The 15,509-nt window shown below is 39.6% G+C and overlaps 1 protein-coding gene across 2 annotated transcripts in view; it reads right to left on the reverse strand.

Moving 5' to 3' along the window:
- LOC128508369 (spectrin beta chain, non-erythrocytic 1-like) overlaps positions 1 to 15,509 on the reverse strand; it is a 78,941-nt gene that overhangs the window by 20,481 nt on the left and 42,951 nt on the right. For both annotated transcript variants that reach the window (XM_053479656.1, XM_053479655.1), the window contains 17 exons: positions 11,970 to 12,143; positions 11,635 to 11,726; positions 11,274 to 11,354; positions 10,214 to 10,329; positions 9,090 to 9,202; positions 8,163 to 8,350; positions 6,322 to 6,439; positions 5,682 to 5,840; positions 5,112 to 5,414; positions 4,859 to 5,012; positions 3,644 to 4,514; positions 3,227 to 3,364; positions 2,147 to 2,903; positions 1,178 to 1,380; positions 1,004 to 1,094; positions 690 to 836; positions 347 to 610 (listed from right to left, as the gene is read on the reverse strand). In XM_053479656.1, the coding sequence (XP_053335631.1) occupies positions 347 to 610; positions 690 to 836; positions 1,004 to 1,094; positions 1,178 to 1,380; positions 2,147 to 2,903; positions 3,227 to 3,364; positions 3,644 to 4,514; positions 4,859 to 5,012; positions 5,112 to 5,414; positions 5,682 to 5,840; positions 6,322 to 6,439; positions 8,163 to 8,350; positions 9,090 to 9,202; positions 10,214 to 10,329; positions 11,274 to 11,354; positions 11,635 to 11,726; positions 11,970 to 12,143 (3,969 nt within the window). The remainder of the gene's footprint in view (positions 1 to 346; positions 611 to 689; positions 837 to 1,003; positions 1,095 to 1,177; positions 1,381 to 2,146; positions 2,904 to 3,226; positions 3,365 to 3,643; positions 4,515 to 4,858; positions 5,013 to 5,111; positions 5,415 to 5,681; positions 5,841 to 6,321; positions 6,440 to 8,162; positions 8,351 to 9,089; positions 9,203 to 10,213; positions 10,330 to 11,273; positions 11,355 to 11,634; positions 11,727 to 11,969; positions 12,144 to 15,509) is intronic.

Here is a 15,509-nt window from a genome sequence, read left to right on the forward strand (position 1 = left end):
ACACCTATCATTGGGTGCCAATCTATTGCAGGGCACACACTCACACACTCAGGCCAAACTGAGAACACCAATTAGCCTAATCTGCATCCCTTTGGACTGTGGGAGGAAAACCCACCAAAGCACGGGGAGAACATGCAAACTCCATGCGCGCAGACCCGTGGCGGGAATCGAACCCGGACCCTGGAGGTGCAAGGCGACAGTGCTAACCACTACACCACCGTGCAGCAACGTAAAGATTTTATTTAAAACCCTTTTGGAAATCTATAGTAGAATCATTAACCATTACACCGCTTTGCTTTCTTTCTCTAGAGCCAAACATCCTTTGAAGCTGTGTATAATAAAGTACCTGCTGTTTCTTCAACAAGATGTTGACGCTGGTCAGATCTTTGCCGAAGTCATCTGACTGTATCTGTCCCTCCAGACCAGAGAGCCACTTATCCAGGTCTGCGCAGCTCTGCGTGAACAGCTCAGCTTTGTTGGCATCAAACAGGCACTGGGCCTTGGTCTGGGTAGTCGACTCCAGCTCATCCCACATCTTCTTCAGAGACTCCAGTTTCTCCTTTACCACCGCCTCAGTCTCCGGCTTCTCAGCCACCAGGGCTGTTCCAGCCTTAATTAAAAAAAGAAAATATAAATCTTGGTATACACACACAAACACAGAGTCAGTAATACGGTCATCACTTTCACACCTTCTGAATTTTCTCCAGCCACTCTTTGTTGGACTGCAGTTCTGCCATGAAGGCCTGGTGCTTGAGCCATTTGCTGTGCAGGTTGCGTGCTTCATCATAGGACATGTCCTGTGCTGTTAACATCTTCTCACTGATCCACAAGGACAACTGGAAATATGGGAGTGGCAATCAAACCATGGTCAATTAAACCATTTAGAAAACCCGTTTAGTAAAAGAAAATAAGAAAAGAAAAGAGGATGCAACAAGAAATTACAAAACCATTGCAACTATTGCATTCTAATGCAGCAATTAAACAAGCTTCATCTTTAGCTCACCTCCTGGCAGTCCTGAAGGAACCTCTGGAGATCTCGATTATCTTTTAGCTTTGTGAGAAGTTCACTAGCTGCTGCACGATTCTTTTTATGCCTGTAAACACACACACACACTATACTTAAAACCATATGTTTACAGTGCCTAATTTTAATACTTTGAACTGTTACCAAATGTACCTTTCTTCAATAGAGACCACTTTCTCTTGGATACGTTCAGCACTAATGTTCCCATCACTGACCAGCCTGCGACCCGTCTCTACCACAGCGTTGATCTTTTCCTCATTGGCGTCCATGGTGGTCATGAAGTCCTCCTGCTTCTTGATGGCCCCTTCTGCTCCTTCAAGGGTAGCTGGCATCTCCGTGTGGGCCAATACATATTCCTGAAGAGAGGAAGCAAAAGAAAGTCAGTCTTAGACAAAACCTTAAAAACTCCAAAAATCAACTTTACATAAATCATTTAGGATTTTTCCCTTTATATTGTATAGTCAGACTGGGACCAGTTGGTGATCAACTGGTTCAACTCACTGGCCCAAATAGTTAAGACTCCGGGTTACTGATCAGAAGGTTGGGGATTCAAACTCCAATGCCACTGGTGGGCCTTGAGGAAGGCCCTTAACCATCTCTGCTCCGGGGGTGCAGAATCATGGCTGATCCCATACTTTTACCCCAACTACCTAGCCTTTTCATGCTCGGGGGTCATACTTGCTACTGTATGTCCTTTGACTGTACCCACACTAACAAATCCATTGTGTGGTCCCAATCCCATCTTAAGTGGCAAGTCTTTAAATGTGTGATGCCTCAAGTTTAGACAACAAAATGCACAGAATAAAGAATACAAGACCACATGCTCCAAAGCATCCCACTTAAATTAAAACTAAATTTACCCAACCAAGCATCCTCTGACTTGCAAGGTAGTCTGAAAGATATGCGTTCCTATTTCATGGGTTCCTTGTGGGCAACACTGGTTATTATTGTGCATCACCATGTTTTCAGTCGAACTAATCTTGTAACAAATGTCTTAGTATTACATAAAGACTTGTCTAAGTTTCAAGTTGTATATAAAGCCTTGAAGCATTTAAATTTTTTTGATTTCATCAAATATATCATAATGTTAGTATTTCTCAGCATTAGTATTTCTTTCATCACCTGATTGTTCAAGAAAGCCTCAGCCTGCTTGGTATCACGGAGGAAGAGCTGGTAGGCGTGCGACTGCGACAGGAGCTTCTGTCTGTTCTCCCACATCTTCTGGAGTTCATTCCAGCCAGTGTCCAGCGCTTGTAACCTCTGACTCAGGAACATGTACTGGGCATCTGTCTGGCCCCGGGTAACCGTTTCACCCATGTCGCGCATCTTCTGGTAATCCTCTTTGTAGTTACGAATCTCGTTCTTGATTCCCTCATGCTGCGCCAAAAGTTTCTCGGCCTCAGCCAGAGTGTTGGGCATGTCCTCTGAAGCTACGGCAGTCTGGGTGCGCGACAGCCACACCTGGAAATCATCCAACTCCCTAAGGAATTGCTGGAGCTTGCTGGCTTCACCCAGGGACTCTTCACGGGCACGCATGGTTCCCTTCATCTCCTCCCACACGTCCTTGATCTCACCCAAATGGCCCTTGATGCCAGGAGCCTGGTCTGGATGCTCTTCGGCCAGCTGGTCAGCCTCCTTTCCCAGGTCACCCAGTTTGTCCTCTATAGCAACTAGGTCTCGCTCCATGCCAGTCAGCTTGCGCTGAAGTGCCATGACACCAGCCAGATCATTGCCCAGATCCTGGGTGGACTCGATCACCTTGGTCTTTTCACGAATCCAGGATTTTGTCTCATTGCATTCAAGGTAGTAATTCTGCACTCCCAGAGCTGAGTTTAGAGCATCCTTCTTTCGGTCTACCAGTTCACGATACTGGCTCCATCTGGCAAAAGACATGTCTTTAGTAAATTACTCTACTAAAGTGAGGTGTTATTTATTTTTAGCTTTTATTTAATAAAGTAAACTGTTTGGCTCATGACCAATACTAGCCTTGTATGATCTTTTAACTGCAGTATCTCTCAGAACATAAACTGCACCAGAGCTTTAACACATAGCTATATGTCTTATAGAAAATACAGTGTGGAAAATACAATATTGTCATCGCTTTGGAATATCTGCGAGAAAAACAGTCTATACTGTATGTGCTTTTTTATATAACTAGCTGCGTTTATCCTGGAGTGTAAAATGAGAGCAAAGTGGCTTTACCTGGTGTTGAGCTTGTCCTGCTGAGTTTTGATCTCTTTCTCACTAGGGTGCCCGCTATGGATTAGCTGGCGGGCAATTTGGTTCACCACAGCTACCCGAGAAGCCTGGCTGTTTATCTCTGGCTCCAGACTCTCAAATCTGGAACCCAGGAAGTAAAATGACTAATGCAAACAAAATACCGGATGTATGGTTCACTAAAATTTTATTTCCTGTCAACATGAGCATAGTAAGGAAAGAAAAATAAACTGTTTTTTTATAATAAAATGTTTAGGAACCATTTCTAGAATGAGGATGATTTCACATATGAACCACATATTCCATTATATATCCATCATATCTCTTGATTCTGAATTTGCCTCTGAAGTAGAGAAGAATTTAAACCTACATGATGCGCACCAGAAATCAACACACTCTTACCTGTGCTGAATCACCTCCAAGTCCTCCAGTTTCTCTGGGATCTCCATTCCGTTAAGCCATTGCTCCTTTTCGTCTATCCACAGCTCGCAGGCATCAGCCTCACTCAGCATCTTGTACAAAGCCAGTGCATCCTGCAGTGCTTGTTTTCTCAGCCTTGTCAGTTCAACCACCTCCTTATACCGTTCTTCGATACCAGCTAGACGGCCATTTGCATCTGATGAGCGTGCCTGCTCTTCAGGTAGCGCTTTGGCCTGCTCATGAAGGGCATCCAGCACGGGTCTGTAGCTGTCGATCTCTTCAGCCACATCCTTGTGCTTCTTAACCAATGCCTGCGCTGAGAACTCGTCATGGCCCACATCGGCGCTAGAGACAATGCGCAAGGCATCCAGCATCCAGGCATCCATATCATCAGCGTCGGCTTGGAACTGGTGCAGCGCACAGGCCTCCTGTAGACGGACCTTGCGTGCTGCAAAGAGCTGCTCTAGAGCCACCCACTGTTCCTGGACTTCGGTAATACGCTTACTGATCTTGTTGGCGCCGAAATGGCCAGCAGCTACCAGCTCCTTGCCCTGGTGCACCGTTTGCTGGAGGTGTCCGGCACGCCCACTCTTCTCATCTTCTAAAGCCTTATGTTTGCTGAGCAGCCGCAGCGCCCCCGTCAAGTCCTTGCCACAGTCATCTGATGACAGAATCTGCTCCTTCTCACGGATCCAGCCTTCCTCCTCAGCCATCTCCCAGAAGAACTTCCAGAGGCGACGCGACTCTTCCAAGCGTGCACGCCGCTCCGCTGCCAGCTGCGTCAGCTCCTGGTAACAGAACTCCATGTGGGCCACACGGTCACGGATCACCTGCGGGTCACAGGGCTTATAGCCTGCAGAGACATAAAAAAAAATACTCCTGATACTTAACTTTATTCTTATCCAACTTTATCCATATTGTCATAGCAAGGGGTCAAAAGTCACCATTGTAGATGTTTACCATAAACTTTTGGAATTATTCTGTTTCCTACACAATGTGAACAAAAACACAACACACTTAATCAATGTTTGGATTTCTTGATTTCTGACATCAGGTGTGTAACAACTAGCTGCACTAACATTTCAATGATCATGATGCAGTATGGAAGGATTTTTAATTAATGTTACGAGTTTCTTCAGTAAAAAAAAATGACAGAGGTTAGTTAGATGACTGTCTTTACTATTCGTTCTTACTCACCTTCAGAGTCATCTGCGAATTTCTGCGCGTTGGTGTTGACGGCTTTGACACGGTCAGCCTGTATGGCGATGTCTGCCTCCACCAGAGCGTGTTTCTGCAGCAGGTCCTCTACACCAAGCAGATGTTTTCCATAATCCTGAGACAAAAGCAGCATCTGCAGAAACACCCACACATTTCCAAGTCAAATAAGCCATAATACATACTACAGTATCTTGGAAAAAGATCACAAAATGCCAAACTAAGCAACTCAGACCTTCATCTCATCCATCCAGTCCATGATGTAGAGCATCTCCTGGAAGACTCTCTGCAGGCCCAGGTTGAGCTCCAGTCTTTGGCGTCGAGCCTTCAGGAGCTCCAGGAGGTAGTCCCACAGACGCAGAACGTTGTCTTTGCGCACCGTGATGCGCTTGATGTCATGATAGTTCTCTGCCTCCAGCTCTGAGGCTACAGCCACTACCACTTGAACGCGCTCCTCATACGCTGAGATGTCCGTCTCGATGGCTTCGTGCTTCTTGGTGGCTGCCTCCACGGCTTGCAGATCAAAACCAAAGTTGTCCTGGATGGGACAAGCAACAAGGTTGAGCAGATCGGCAATTTTTTTTTAGTCATAAGGATTTAGATGCATTTTAATATCAAAATATACTGTAATTTGAAATACAAGACTGTAAATTGAAATACAGCAGTACTACAGTTGTCCAAAAGGGTTTGCCAAAATCTAAAACATTAATCACATGAGCAAGTAAAATATTTTATATCAGGTATGTAAATGAAGAATGCCAGATCAATCTGTGTTACTACTGTACGTGTACAGTATATGACACACCTGTGAAACAAGTCTCTGGTTCTCGCTTAGCCAGGTCTCCCTCATGGCTGCCTTGCGGTCGAATCGGCGAGCCAGCTGCTCCAGCTTCTCCTGGCGAATCAGCTCCGTCCTCAGCGCAAGCTCCCTCTCATGCTCTGCCTTCTCCAACCTCTCCCATCCCTATAGAAATATATAAATATTATATAAAGGATCCAGCTTTGGTACCGTTTAATAATTCATTTATTTTCTATACTGTTTGTGGTGTATACAGGTGCAGAAACATGGAGCCTATGCCAGGAGCTCAGGGCACAAAACGCAAGAAAGACATTCCATGACATGGCACTAATGCACACCCACTCACACAGATTATTGCTATTTGGAAATGCCAATCATCCTACGAAGCATGTCTAGCTGGAGGAAACCCAAAAATGCTGGGAGAACAAGCAAACCACACATACAGAGCAGAAGTGAAATTCAAACCACAAACCCTGGCAAACATCCTAACCCCTTACTGTAAGTTCTGCTTTACAAATGCAGTTGCAGGTTGATGAAGTGCCAGGTGACATCTTTTACTGTATCTAGCTTATTTATGAACATATTATTTTGATACCCAATATAGCGATGGCATTTCCTAGCCAAGCAGAATGAAACAAAATGATACCTTATTGATGTCTGATATGAGTTTTCCCTCTCGAGGTATGTAGACTTTCTGATTGTTGGCTCGCATTTTGCTCTGAATGGTGAACAACAGGACCTCCAGGTTGCCTTTTTCTGTAAACCTGCATACAACAAAACAAGTCAATAACTTGCCTGCTATTTAGAAGGTTGTCACATATCGTAATAATGAATCAACGATATGACAAAACGTAACACAGAAATTTAGTTTGGCCTGGCGCAGGTGGCCGGCCCTGACCATGCAACATTAGACAGCGTCATCATTTGTTTTTATGTCATACTGTAAGCTAAGAATATATCTGCTGATACGTTAGCGTGAGACAACGGCAGATAAATGAATGTCATATGTGAATATGTCCAACACTAAATGCTGTGGTTGAAAAGGATTGCTTTACATGGCTGAAAAACAATATAGGCCCGGACTGCACTCATAGCTCGATATGGGAATGGAATTACCTACAAAACATTATGATAAACATTCTCTTATTTGAATATCTTTAAAAGATGTATAACAAATTGGCAGGATAGAATATGATCCTTGTTTTTTATGTTGGCCTATATAGTTTTGATTTATTTTAATATTTTTTCCTTATGGAAGAGAAGAGATCTTGCATCTCAGAGGGACTTTCCTGGCTAAATAAAAGGTTGATCATTCAAAAAACAGATGTGAAGTAAGATATAAATTTTTTTTTACGTTTAACCATTAATCAACCACAAAGCCAAAGGAATTGGACTCAGACCACCCTTAAACTACTTGAAACACTAAAATGGACCAAGACTAAAAAATATCCATTTATGCTCATCAATCTTTATTCTAGATCTACGCTTGTACCTGTTTGACAATGCACTTATATTAGAAACAGGGAATATGGATGCATCATTTTATTAGCAAACCAGATCCCATATGTAATTGTGTTGTATGGACATATATGTTTTGCTTATACGTATATACGTAACATATATAAAAACTTATCTCAAATACAGTATATTACTCATGTGGATATATGGTAAAATTATTTCAATGATTTTAATAATTATGGCTTATAGACATGAAAATCTAAAATGTATCTCAAAATATTAATATAATTGTCAAGACTAATCAAGAAAGGAGTTACAATACAGAACATCTGAAAAGTATGTTAGTTTATGCAATCGAAGATCAGGGCACCTTTGGTATGATTTATTGCATAGATGTGAAACAGCATGAAGGTAATTAGCCAGTAGTATTGCTGAGATGTTATTGAACACCAGGTTGCTTTGATAGCAGCCTTTAGCTCATTTGTATTGTTAGGTCAGGTGTTTATGAACAAATGGCATATACAGTATGGCACATATAATTAAATTCCTATATGTCCGAGTCCGGAAATTCAGATATGTTTAGTATCAATCAAAAGTTTGGCCACACTGGATGCAATTTTGGATTTATTAAGTTTTTTCAAAACTATAAACTAATGTATAAAGCCTAACAAACTCATGAAGTCTATCCCAGGGAAGCAAGGCCAAAACTGACCTCTGCTGCAGAGCAAAAGTTCATTTAGAGTTAACAGCCTCAGAAATCACCAATTAACAAACAGCACCTCAGATTAGAGCCGTTATAAAGCTTTATATAGCATATAAGTAGCAGATACATCTCAATATCAACTAGTCAAAGGAGACTATTGCATACAGTATAATGCCTTAAGCATTGTTTTACAGTGTAGAAAGGAAGAAGGAAAGGAAAAACAGAAAAGGCCATGGAATTAGAACTTTAGACTGGAAGTGTATATATTACATTTCTGTATGGGACTACCCAGGAATTAGGAGGAATATTCTTCAGTAAAAACCTACTTGGGAGGTTTCTCCACTGTTCGGTAGGTGTTAAAGGCCTGAAGCTGCTGCTGAACTCCAACCAGAGAGTTGGCAAACTTGCGATTATTGAGGATAATGATGGTCTGTTCAATCCACTCCAGCAGGTCTGAGGCCAGAGATTCGTACTTCTCAATCATCTTCTCTGTCTCGATAGCATAATCTAGCACCTACGTACCATAAATACAGTGGTAGAGTATAAAATTATTAAACGATTAAATGCTTTAAAAAAAAGAAATAAGAAAAAAAGTGTCCTGTAAACCGTCCAAGCAGAAAATTGTTTAAGTAGCTTATTGTTAAAATTGTAAGTACTGTTTTTATAAGTGTATGCATAAAAATCACCTGAATACACTGGCATACTTTTAATAAAGTACAGTATACGATAATTAAATTAGCAAATTGAAAGCATGATGAAATGGTTTCTATTTTGTGCACATACTAGTTTCATGATCTTTATTTTGTAACTTGGTGCTTCATTAAGTTGGCCACACAGTCACTGTTGGCACGTTATACATACATAAAAATTTATAAAATGCTAATTAATAAGATGTTCTGGTTTGTCCAAGTGATATTAACTAATGGATAATTGGAAAGAAAGCAATGCTTATAAATTAAAATAAATCTGCAATGACTAATGTGATAATTACTGACAACCTACTAGAATCTTATTAGATGTTTATTTCAACGCTCGCCCGCTTCCCAGGCATTTATCATAGCATATGATATTTTAACATCAATTGAGTCTTGTGTTGGTGTTACACGGCATGATAATCTAAAAAGCACACCTTGTAAATGGACCAATCTCTAAAATGGCACCAGTATAAATAATGATGTACCTTTTGGACACGTATACTGTCTAGTCTATATAAAGAACACTAAATACAATAGATCCTAGAAGTAGGGCATCACCTTTCCAATACGTTTGCCTTCCACTTTCAGTGCCTTCATCTTGGAGAAGTAGTGATAGTAAGTAACAACATAGGTGATGATTGACTTTTCATCGGGATGGTCGACGCTGATATCTGCGTTAGACAGAGAATACACGTGTCACACAGAGGCGTTTCATGTAATCAGTGATCTTAATTCCCAAACATTACTAAAACGTTCCGGCAAGACAGTATTGCATGGCGTCCAATCAACATGTAAAGGGGGGATTGCTCTAAAGTGAGCAAGTTGATCCTTCTATATACGGAACATGCTGTCTTGCGCTCCTGTCCTTTGCTCTCTGCAAGTTTTCATCTGAGCTTTAAATAAGATGCGAATGACAGTGATGAATTATGTCTCTATAACAATAACAACAATAATAAGTTTCCACCATGAAACTTAATAATCCATCCACTCAGTTACAGTCAGAGGTGCATACAAAGTACCTTAATGGTACCACTCTAAACAAGTTAAAGCAAGTTATAAATTGTGTAATACTAAATTCAAATTCAAATTTTATTTGTCACGTACACAGTCATACACAGTACGATATGCAGTGAAATGCTTTTACTATGACAGCTTCTAAAGGTTTAAGAAATATATGATAATAGAACAGACATGACCAATTTACTAGGCATATACCACTTTATGATAACATTGAACTATATAAAGCTATAGTGTATAAAAGCGTAAAATCTTTAAAAAACAACAATAAAGAAAGTATCTTATTGCGTTGTCCTGATTTTGTGTTCATGGTGGCTATTTTCTGCCTTCTGCTCCTAAGCTGCAGGGCTATAACAGCACTGTCCTACTTGCAGATATAGGGCACCATAAAGCCTCAAACAGTAGGTTACAGGCATAACTGACTAATGAGGAGCGGAGAATTTTTCTATTACACCAGATGGCGTTGAGTTTGAAATAATAATAATAATAATAATAATAATAAATAAACAACCATATCTCAATATATGAAGCAAGCTAATCAACTCTAAAAGCTGCTGCTATCTGATTGTCTGATTGTCAAACACAGCAAGGCGCCGTTGCTAGTTTTTCATTATGAAAGTAAGAGTGAAAGTGACGTGTTGCTTTAACTGCGTGTAGAGACACACCTTCGGGGTCCAGCAGCTTTGTGAGGCCCAAGTGCTGTTCAGCCAGGTTAAAGGCATTCTGCAAATTATAGTGGGCATTGGATTTCTTCAGCTTGTCAAAGTCGATCAGGTCAGGCCTGAGAGTATGCACGAAAGAGAGAGAGAGAGAGAGAGAGAGAATTTCAAATGATTAGAAATACAAATAATCTGCAAAATGTACTGCTTAAAGACAGGGATGATAAGTTGATAAGTTTTTGCATAAGTATGTCTTGGTAGAGGTAGAGGGGAAAATCTATATAAATAAAAGAAAGTTTGTGCGTACATTGGTCAGAACTCGGTTTTTCAGTGATATTGTTCATACATTGGAGAACTCGAAACCAGAAAATGATCTGTTTGTCTATCCAAATTATATAACAGCATCCCGCAAAACTGTCTGGACAGAATTTATTAAAACTTTTTCACAGTATTTAGATATCTGCCTAAGTTTAACCTGCAGCAGAAGTAAAACCAAATTTGATGAAGAGCTATGTAATGAACCCCTCTGTGCCGGATTTATTAATCTACTTTAAAATAAGTTACTAATGCGCTACTTGCTCAATGTAAAAAAAAAACAATAGATATTCATTAGAAAAGCTAAACCGAATATCTTTACTGGGATTAGTTCATATTTTCACCACTGAAATAACAGCACTGGAGTGGTATAAGTGAATTTTAACGCATTTGAGTCTTTAAGACAAAAATTAATCTTTATCCGATCTACTTTTTCGATCTCTCATCTAAAACCTTTCTTTCCCATTTATTGTAATTAGTTGAAATCACAGTAGATTCAAAACCTTGCCGTGAGCTACAGTCACCTTTGCACAATTTCCTAATATTTGGTCACCAATCCAGCGGTCACCACTACCATATAATATTGTAACACCAAACTAAATTTTTAGAAAAAATTTTACAATTAAAAAAATAAAAGAAAAAAAGAAATTAGAATTTATTATTTAGACTTAAGAAGAGAATGGAAGAGGGAAAAAATGCAAAACAGCGGTAAACAGAGAGTACTGAATTATATATAATACAGTTTATATACCGGTGTTTGTGAATAAGGGCGTTGAAGGCCATGCCGTCTCTCCAGCTCGTAGTGAAATTGTGAATGTTGACATTTGGATAGCTGGAACACAAGAGAAAGGTCAGAGTTTAAAAGCAGACACAGGGCTAGACTGAGTCAGAGCACCACAATCTAGCAAGTCTAGCGGTGAACCTCATCAGGCTTAACAAATGTCAGAAGATCAACTGGTGTAAATGTCGTGATAAGTCTTGTTTCAAAAGATTAAATCTATTGAAAGCCTCATTTTAAATGAAGCATAAGACTGATTACCTGACACCTGGCACTGTCACATAGGTGTGTGTGCGCATACAGTATATGTGTGTGTGTGTGTGTTTGTGTTCACCCTGCAGTCTTCATCTGACACCAGAGAAGCAGGGCATCCTTGGCAGACTTCTTCTCCTTGCTGTCTTCCGTCTCAACGCTAATGTCCTGAATCTGTCAGACAGAATTCCAACCAAGATCTGCTTCAGTGCAACCACCACACACTCTATCAAACACACACATCACTCACAACCACTTGCTCCTTTACTCCATCACCTATAATAATATGCTAACCACCATGTCTGCTTACTTAACCACACATTCTTACTTAATATCTTACTCTAATATACAGCACATTGATGAGTAAATTCCCAGCTACCATCACGTCAACCACCAATGAGGGAAGAAAAAGCTGACCTGGAAGCGCAGAATGATGGTCCAGATGAGACCCAGAGTGAGACGGTGGTTGCCATCAACAATGTCATGGGAGCCCATGTTCTCGAGGTGCACGCGCTGTTCTTTAAGGAACTGCAGAGCTTTGTCCACATTCTCCAGACAGTGAATTCTCATACGGCCTTTCGTGGGCTTTGGCTGTGGAGAATGCCAATCGTTGTCACTTTTATTCAAAGACGTAATCCAAATGTTTACAAAAACACAATGTTACCTCAGAATACGAATTTTACCTGTTCCTGAGGAGAGTTCTTATGATAAAATTTGTATAGCAAAACACATTTTCCCATAGGAAATAATGTAAATGCGGATAATCCGTTTCAGCCACCCAAAAATATTATCAATATTACGACAATATAATCGTATTTGCGCTTATTAAACAATCAAAACATTTAGAAAAGACATGTAAATGAAGAAAAATCTAAAAAAATAATAATAATATATTAAACCCTTCTTAATGTTAATTTATGATGTCTCTTGGCACCTGCTGCTTTAGAAATGAAACTGAAAATAAATTGCTAGTTTCTTGCTAACATTCTTGGGACACATGGTGCTACAGTTTGTCTTCACTAAATCTTACACAAAATGCTCCTGCCACTGACGGAAACAAGCTCTGATCAGCCCCCCCTGTACTTTTTAAAGTAACTAATTACATTACAAAATTACTGTCTTTAAAAAGTAATCAGTTACACATAGAGCTAATAAAAGTAACTATTTTAAGTATTTTCCCATTGCAGAAAATTAAAACTTCTTTGTGACTCCTCATGCATGTTGTTTTAGTCAAGACCTTTATAATTATTTTACCATCATCACTCAGCGAAGTTTGGCCCATAATCTATTAACTACTAATACCCCATCTCACTTACGCGGTTTCGCGCAGTAAAGTAAGTACAGTTTATCATGATTTACCATGAGTTTTGGCGCTGTGATTAGGTTTCTATTTTTCTGCGCGTCGGTCTTCGCATAGTCAAACCACATACAGTAGGTGAGATAGCGGTATAACAGCAGGGGGGATATCGTGGGCGGGGCTTGTAGGACGACTTTCACACACGCACTAACGGATTGCGCATGACTGCTGTCTGGCTCACGGATTACATAAATTGTCTGAATAACGGATTACATTTTTGAAAACATAACTATATAACTGAGTACTTAAATGGTGGACCTAACGCGTTAGATTACTCGTTACATCAAAAAAGTATTCCAAGTACTCTACCGCGTTACTTTGTAACGCATTAACCCAACACTGTAAGCCACTGACATAATCGTTATAAACTTTAACGATTTAATCTTTATAATTTTTCACTTCGCAGTTGACAATAGCTCTAGAGAAGAGGCTCATAAACATCTGATTTCATCTGGGGAAATGACCAAGCACTACAACTCCACTTCATCACAGTTGCCGTACCTGCCGTTTTCTCAGCCTGCTTTCAGTTGTTTTAATGCAAACCACTTGACCTTGTATAGTTCTTGTGTTTTTTCGATTCTTGCACAGCCTTGCATAAGCCATTTAACGAATATTTATGCATACCTTCAAGTTCAAGGTTTGAGCGGGGTTTAATGTATTTTTTCTATTATTCGTCCCAAATTTCAACATGCACTGCTACAGTATACTTAATTACTGTACACAGAAAAAAAAACAAACAGAACAAAATTAAATGATCCTTAAATAATCCTTGAATCTCAAGCGGGATGGATCCCTGCTGGAAACCCAACATTGGTCATTGACAATAAAAAAAAATAAAAATAAAAATAAATAAATAAATAAAAATGATCATAATAATGATAAACCCTTATATGGAAGTCCTGCCAGTGTGTGTTGAAGGGGCGGGGGACGGCTTTATGTCAAATTGTGCATTTGGGTGTTCGGATATGTACCGTAAAACCAAAGTTATTATTATTTCTAAAATGCATAAATTTTACTGCTACTGGAATATGGAAATGACATTCAAAAAATGTAGAACTATTTTCATATTATATCATAGAACTAACTATAAACCACTGTAAAAAGGTGACTATATGTGTCTATGTTTTTTTTTTTCGCCTATGTGGCCCCTTTATTTTTTTGCTCAGTCATTTATATAGTTGGTTAAAATGAAATAAAATCAATTTCTTCATGTTGCGTAGGCTATGCTGTATTGGCACCCCATCCAGGTTGTACATCTCCTGGTACAAGGGAGCCTATATCTCCTGAAATAGGCTCTAGGCCCACGTGACCCTGTACAGGATAAGTGGTATAGAATAGAAATGAATGAATGAATAAACACTACCTAGGTCATGCTAAAAGAAGGATATTTTGTACAGGATCTTATGGATATCTTTAAGGATCTTAAAGCCTGTTTATATTAAAACACAGTTGTGCATGAAAATGGCTAAAATGCTGTGGGTTTAAAAGGATGATAAGGCATCCTTCTCTTTTTAGAACGCTTTGTGTAAAATAGAAATAAAAAAATTCAGCCTTTTTTAAATTTGCGCCAAAGCATCTGTTCATGTTTCAGCACGAATGGTATTCTTGAGCACTTGTCTCAATTTCCCAGCACATTTTTGTTCTTCTTGGCTTAAATCATACTGTAGTTATATGATCTGATAACAGTGTCAGTCTGACTATAAATCAGTTAGGTTTCTTGCAACGTGTTCCCCTTATTCCCTGGTTTAATAATTTCTCAAACAGCCAATAATTTACGGAGGTTGGGGGGGGGGGGGGCGGTGATTAATAGCCTGGCAGTGCTATATAAAGCTTGCTCCATTGTGATTACAGTACAGAGTAGGGCTTGTGCGATACAACAGGTTATTGTCTCTACACGTGACTACACTACCGCAATATCCAGTGAAGTTTACGCTAGGGTAATACAGGGTGTGGCAACCTGTAAACGGTGGTGTTCGAACCCAGGTCCTCAGATCCCCAAATCAATAACAACCTAGAGCTGCCTGAGCCACCACGCCCCTTTTTAAAAGTTTCTATAAAATGTCACATTTAACACTTTGTGAATACTGTTAATGCTGATTACAAATTAATTAAAAATGCTTTTATCATCTGCATCATTTTTTACTGATGCAAAAATTCTAATGAAAGAGGAAATGTGTTTAATTGTGCTCTGCCTTACTCTACTTATTAAAAATAATTCTTCTTGTCTGCCTTTTTTATAGCACTGGTATTGCATAATTAAATAATTCTTTTATTTTTTCATACTAGATTGCAAACAGGGAAAAATCAATCTCGCACAACTCTAAATAAACATGCTGCAATCGAACAGACTGACGTTTAGATGGAATGAATTGGGGTGCTTATAACAGACAAAAATAGAAATATTCATTTACCCTAAAATAGAAAATATATTGAGGCTGGTCTTTGTCCTTTGTTTCAGTCAATAGCACTTTTAGAAATATTTAAGACCATATTTATGAACTAATGATTGCTCTGCAGCGCTGCGATCTTACAGCATCCATAGAAAATCAAGAATCTTGATTCGCATACAGTACCGCACACTGATTATTATTTCACTAATC

This window comes from Clarias gariepinus, chromosome 20 (genome assembly GCF_024256425.1).
Source record: "Clarias gariepinus isolate MV-2021 ecotype Netherlands chromosome 20, CGAR_prim_01v2, whole genome shotgun sequence".
NCBI lineage: Eukaryota > Metazoa > Chordata > Actinopteri > Siluriformes > Clariidae > Clarias > Clarias gariepinus.